Here is a 6,029-nt window from a genome sequence, read left to right as displayed (position 1 = left end):
CTGAGAGAACTCAGTATTACTAATTATCCTCAGTAGGAATGTGGGTGCACAGAACAATTCACCATCAGATCCAGACATGATGTCACTTTCTTCATATACCCAACAGACAAGAATAAATGACAGGTACCATTGGTTTTGTGTTAAGAACAAATGCTGTATAGCATCCTTCATCAGGGAAGTGCTTTATGGACATAAATTAATCCTCACAACTCCCTTGTGAGGTAGATAAATATTATCACTGTTTTTAGAGGTGGAGAAACTGGAGATGTAAAATAAATTATGATGGCTGCATGGGAAATACTGTCAAAATGCTGTTATTGGGATGCTGGAGAAACTCAAAGGCACAACCAGAGTAAATGGAGTTGTTCATGAGACTTCACACTAACCAGGTTGGGTACTGATAGCAGGCTTGGCACAGCAGCCAAAGGTCCAGCATGGGCTGCAAAACACAGTCTTTGCTAAGTGCTGTGCTGCTGGGGCTAAACTGTGGGACAACAGCCTCAAAAAGTATATAACACAAGATGGTGCAGTCCAACCAGGGTGGAAGAAAGCTGCACTTCAGAAGTTATGAATTAATCAGGAGCTTTGAGGAAAGACTCATGAAAGAGTTGTGTACAGTTCAAGAACCATGTTTAGCTCATCTCTAATTTTACCATATATGCAAGTGCTCACATCTTTCAATGTTTTCAAGTGGGTTTTTTTTAAATTTACTCACTCATAGACCTTAGAGGTCTATATTTTCCTCCTATTTCTTTTGTGGAAAATTTCTACTAGTACCTCAAATGGAACTAGTGCTATAGTTAATTAACTAAGGTGATGGACAAGTTTTAAAGGACAACCATGTTCTCTGTGTGCACCTGTATATACAGGAAATCTCATCTCTCTTTAACTGCTACTGCCTTGAAGTAAAATCCAGTTAAAGTATAAAGTGCATTGTGTGGAGTAAAACCCTAAGAAATAAACAATGTGTCTGCCTTCCACAGAGGATTAATTTTGCTTAACAGCTGAACCATCACCCTCTTTGTCTTCCAGTTTTTAGTTTAGTGTTACCTAGGCTGAGAAAGGCCAGCCACATGTAAGCAAAATTACTGTAAACTCAGACATTTTTGTAATATGATGTTAAGGGAGAGTTAAGAAAACCAGTATCAAGACACTGTCCAGTTGGGGTGTGTAAATATTATTGTGTGTTTCTTGGCCCATTTAGCAAATACTTTCTTTTCCGTGATAAACCTATGGCCTCCATATGGAGCGTTTTCATGCAGAAAGTATTCCTCACACTCATCTCTTCCTGGCTCGTAATAGTGGTAGGGAACTTTACGAAAACCTTCTGACCTAGGGAAAAAAAAAAAAAAAAGATACACCTAAGTATTATTTCCAAGAAAAACATTAATATATACTATACATGAATTATCTGAAATCCTTTTCATGTGTCAGCACCTGAGCTCCTTTGCTAAATTGTAGAAAGGCTTTCATTACAGCGTGATTTGTATCAATTTACCTATAGAAAATGAAAAGAAGTGTATCTCTCAACATACGCTGATCTTATCAGTTAGTAAGAAGCTGATGGACTGGCTCTTATGTGTACTGCACGTTTTACTTAACCTGGAGGACTCAGTCCATAAGGCTCCATCTATCTCTAAGCAAGTCTTCTCATTGGATAGTCCCAACTCTTGAAATTGGTTCTTGCACTAGCTGAACAAGGCAGTTATAAGACTAATACATATTATAAGCAGGTAATGCAGTCAGAATTGCAGCTTTAATCCTTCTCTGCTGTCAACTGACTGAAGTGCTATCATGCTGTTTACTGGTTTTACATCAGGGCTATGCAATGCCAGCTTGGCTGAACCCTGTGAGGACAACTTTAGTCCTGTCACCCCTCATCTCAGGGCGCCCACTGTGTTTTCATAAACAAAGAACAACATATGTTCGTTCCATCTGGATGACTCAATCAGTGAGATCTGCAAGTTCTAAAAAGTCAGCCTTTAATGTTAAGATACCCTAATTAAACAGCTGTGACTCCAATTCCTCTTTTTTTTTTTTTTTTTTTTTTTTTTTGCCAAGAATGCATCCCACAGTAGAGTAACACAGAATGTGGAGTGAGTGTCTGCACAAAGACTTTACTCTAGGAGCTGAGTACCCACTGGACTGGTTACATGCAAGATTTGAACCAGCCTAGGTACAGAAGAATAGATTTGTACTAGTATCATACATTGATTATGACATTTTCTACTTTTCTGAATGAGCAATAGTTTTATTTTATATTTTTCTACCATACACTACAGATTAAAGCATTTAACGTGCTTTAATTGTATTTAGAGTTATACTTCTGACAATAGGATTAATCCATTGTCACTGTAAGGTCACTAACAGTAGTTGGTTGGAATTTATGTCAGTTTACTGTGATAAAGCTCACAGGACTTGTTTTATTATCTAATTAGAAACCCCCTACTACTCAAAGGAATCCATATATAACCTAGAAAGTTCAAGTAGGTTGCTCAGTGGTGGTGAAATGTAATTTCAGGTAACTATCCTGGGCTAATCAGTTTCTTTCACTTCCAGGTGTATTTGGCATTCAGAGATCTAATATATTAGTATTTCCTCTAAAGATTTGATTTAGCACTAGAAGTAAGTACATTTTGTCAGAGGAGTATGCAAATACTTTGTTTGCAGCTAATTCAGAAACTGCAAAAGATCTTTGATTAAAAATAGTTCCATGTGACCTCTGATGTTAGATTTTTTAAATGTTTTTATTTTATCAACAGCAAATGACATATCAGGGCTAAATATGCTGACAATAGTGTCACATCGAAAACACTGGGAAATGACTGCCTGATCCATTTTTTGGATTTATGATATTAAAATCAGTTGTGAAATTTTGACAAGACAGCAGAATTGTAGATGTATGAAAATAATTTCCTGTGATCTTACTTGCAATAGGTGTCATTTATCATCCCATAGACGTGAATTCCATAGCAGGCATCCATAGCCAAAATTAAGGTAAACCAACCCGTACTGAGATATGAACCTGACTGGACTCTGTAAAAATACAACATACACAAAACAAATTGCATTGAGAAATTATCAACACTTTATCAAAGAAATATAATCTATAACCTGGGAGAAAAGGCATTAAACAGCTTGACAATCTGTCAAAACCATACAATATTTTGAATTATTTATATATATGCTTTCATTCTTCCCGGCCTGGGGACATTGTCCACAGAAAAAATACCATGTTAAATATCTGAAGTTAAACAATGCATCTCCCATGAGACAGAAAATAATTTATTTTTACATCCAAAAGATAGCCATTAGTAGCGTGTGCAAAATGAGATAAAGTTCACCAAAAAACAAACTATTGGCAGAGAGCTTCTTCCACAAGCAAAATCTTAATCTGCAGTGTGCTAGCCTCATCTTGAAAATTCACATACCAATGAAACTTTCAAGGACACATTGGTAGAAAACCATCTAATACAAGGCTTTGAAAATCAAAATTCTGTACATATCCCTTTACATAAGTTTGTCTTATCATTCTTTAAGATAATCTAAGAGAGAGAGAAACACAAGAGGACAGTGCCCAGATTGATAACTTTTGCTCAAATAATTAGTTGCATTAAATCAGTTCAAAAGTATTACTTGCATTTGTGAGACCAAATGACATGTGTAAGGATTCGGCTCACACAGTGGCTATGTGAGCAAATGTATGCATTGTTAATTACAGATCAAATCCTGTTCACTCTCTCAGGCAGGTGTTACCAGTGGGGGACTAGGAGTCGGTAGAGATACCCATATAACCTGAGCAAGCAAGACTTACTGCTTTAAAACCTCATAAGTAGTAAGAACACACTTAGGCCTTGCTGCTTACAAACTGGTTGAAGTCCAGCTTTCTGCCTGTATTACTTTCAGTTTGACTAAAATAAATGAAAATAATTACCTTAAAATTATAACTAATTTGTGCATTTTCCAAAGAAAGATATCACAAAAGTCATAAAACCATCTTAATAGAGCCCCAACTTCTGCTCAATTTGAGAGAGTTGGGTGTGAGTGAGAGGAGGGGATCATTTGTGCCACATATTTTAGCACTTAGCTTTTGGGTACAGCAGGGAGCAGTCTGTTCTCCATCATAAGTTAAAGTAGCCTAAGGTTTGCACACAATTAAGTTTTGCAGCAACAGAACTCCCAGGTATGCCCATGTGAAAATCAGTTATCCCCATCAACAAAATCTTCTGAAAACATTTTCATCCTGGGGTAGGGATAAAGCTTTCATGTGGAAAAATAATATCATATAGCAACTTATCCAGTCCATAAACCCTAACTTTCCTGCAAGACAGAAGAACCAACCTCAGGTGCTTCTTCCTGATTCAGAGCAATACTACCGTCTCCTGCCTTCCAGGTAAATCTGCCAATCAGTGGCTTTGGCTGAGATTCTGTGTTACTTCCTCACTTGTGCTTGTTGAAGTTTGACTAAATGCTAATTAAGATCATGGGTGAAAAAGTAGTTGTACAACCTTTATAATGACATTTACCTGACACATACAGGACTGAGACTCAAATTCCTTCTCTGATGAATACCTTCTATTATGCATGGTAGAAAAGCTCCAAAAGCTTTACATTCCTAAAGAAACTCCAGTACACTCCAGTTTAAACAAATGTTTTCTTCTTTTAGTGAAAAACATTTACTTCAACTCCCACAGAGTTTCATTGTACTCAAGAACACCGAAAGTAGTTTGGGCTACAACTTCTTTTCCTTGCCCCTGTCTATCATCCTTCATGGGTTAGCTGGTGTGAACTTCTATCTCTACCTTTCTTGAAGCATTCATTTCCTTGGGAAAACTCCTAAGTATCTGTTTAGCTCCTTTCATAAAGGACCATTCTAGAAACAGTAAGTAAAGGGTTAACAGCGTTGTGCGGGAGAGCTGAGCACACACAGAAGCAATGTGATCAAGCATTGGTTTATTACAACTAAGAAAGCCCTTTTATAATGTTCTCCTGCACATGTAACATGCAGTACAAATCCTCAAGATTGGACAGTTAACTTAGCCCGCACTTTAAACCTTCTTATGATTGGGTAAAAAGTGCCACATCGGCCTTGCCAGGCTTCCTGCCTTGTGGAACTTCCTCTTCCGTCCCAACCTCTTCCGGGGGTTGTTTGTCTCGTAGAGTTTCTCCCCCCTCATTCAGGGTCACATCCTTATCACATTCTTGCTCACACTGAGGCTCTTATCAGTCTTGTTCTCACACAGGATTGCTCACATGTCCATTCTCTCACAGACCTCTTGAATCCCAACAGTATTGAAGAATGACAAGTGGGAACAAAAGGCAGGGTGTCAAATACCTGTTTCATTAGGTGGACACCACCTATAATTGTGCTTCTTGATGCCTTTATAGTCATGAAACTGTACATCTGTTTATCTGTCCTGTTAGGGTCTTCATTTCTTCAAACAGAATGTTCTGCTACTCTCTAGCAAAGAGAATTCCCAATCCAATTCATGTTATTTCAGAGTAACATTCTGCCATGATAAAAAGCTGCATTGCTTCTAGCTTGCTTTCTGCTCTTGCACCAGAAGAACACTAGCCTTGAGCTTTTAAAGCCATTTAGAATCATAATAACCATTTATAAGAACACTATGACTATCAGGACCCTTCCGATAATGGAGGTTTATTGGAGAGTACTACATTGACAGTAGCATCTGAAGTTTGCTATACTCAGGAGGAAAAAGGAATTTTAAAAAAGAATTAATCAATATTTCATGCCTTGTTTTAACACCATTGGACCTTAGTCCTCTCATCTATATACTACACTGGCAGGATAAATAAAAAGAGCAGAGTGAGTTCCCAGATACCTTCCCTGGGAGATGAAGTACATGACAGAATACAGATTAATATAGTTTAAAACAAAGCATTCCTCCCACTTTTTCCTCTGAAGATACATAGGGATACAGGGGAAAATACTTAAGCAGTGGGGATTCTGGATGTTTTGGTAACACCTTAGAATGCAATCTGATACTGTAAACATACTTTCGACATTG

General features: G+C 37.6%; 1 protein-coding gene across 2 annotated transcripts in view; it reads right to left on the bottom strand.

The window, feature by feature from the left end:
- Window positions 1-703: 703 nt before the first annotated feature.
- Window positions 704-6,029, bottom strand: part of ST6GALNAC3 (ST6 N-acetylgalactosaminide alpha-2,6-sialyltransferase 3) — a 220,453-nt gene continuing 215,127 nt past the window's right edge. For both annotated transcript variants that reach the window (XM_026854445.1, XM_026854447.1), the window contains exons 4-5: window positions 2,929-3,036; window positions 704-1,332 (exon numbers count right to left, since the gene is read on the bottom strand). In XM_026854445.1, coding sequence (XP_026710246.1) covers window positions 1,146-1,332; window positions 2,929-3,036 — 295 coding nt within the window. In that variant the 3' untranslated portion in view covers window positions 704-1,145. The remainder of the gene's footprint in view (window positions 1,333-2,928; window positions 3,037-6,029) is intronic.

The sequence above is a fragment of the Athene cunicularia genome (genome assembly GCF_003259725.1).
Source record: "Athene cunicularia isolate RWA chromosome 8 unlocalized genomic scaffold, athCun1 chr8_part1, whole genome shotgun sequence".
Lineage (NCBI taxonomy): Eukaryota > Metazoa > Chordata > Aves > Strigiformes > Strigidae > Athene > Athene cunicularia.
This window is presented reverse-complemented; position numbering and strand designations above follow the sequence as displayed.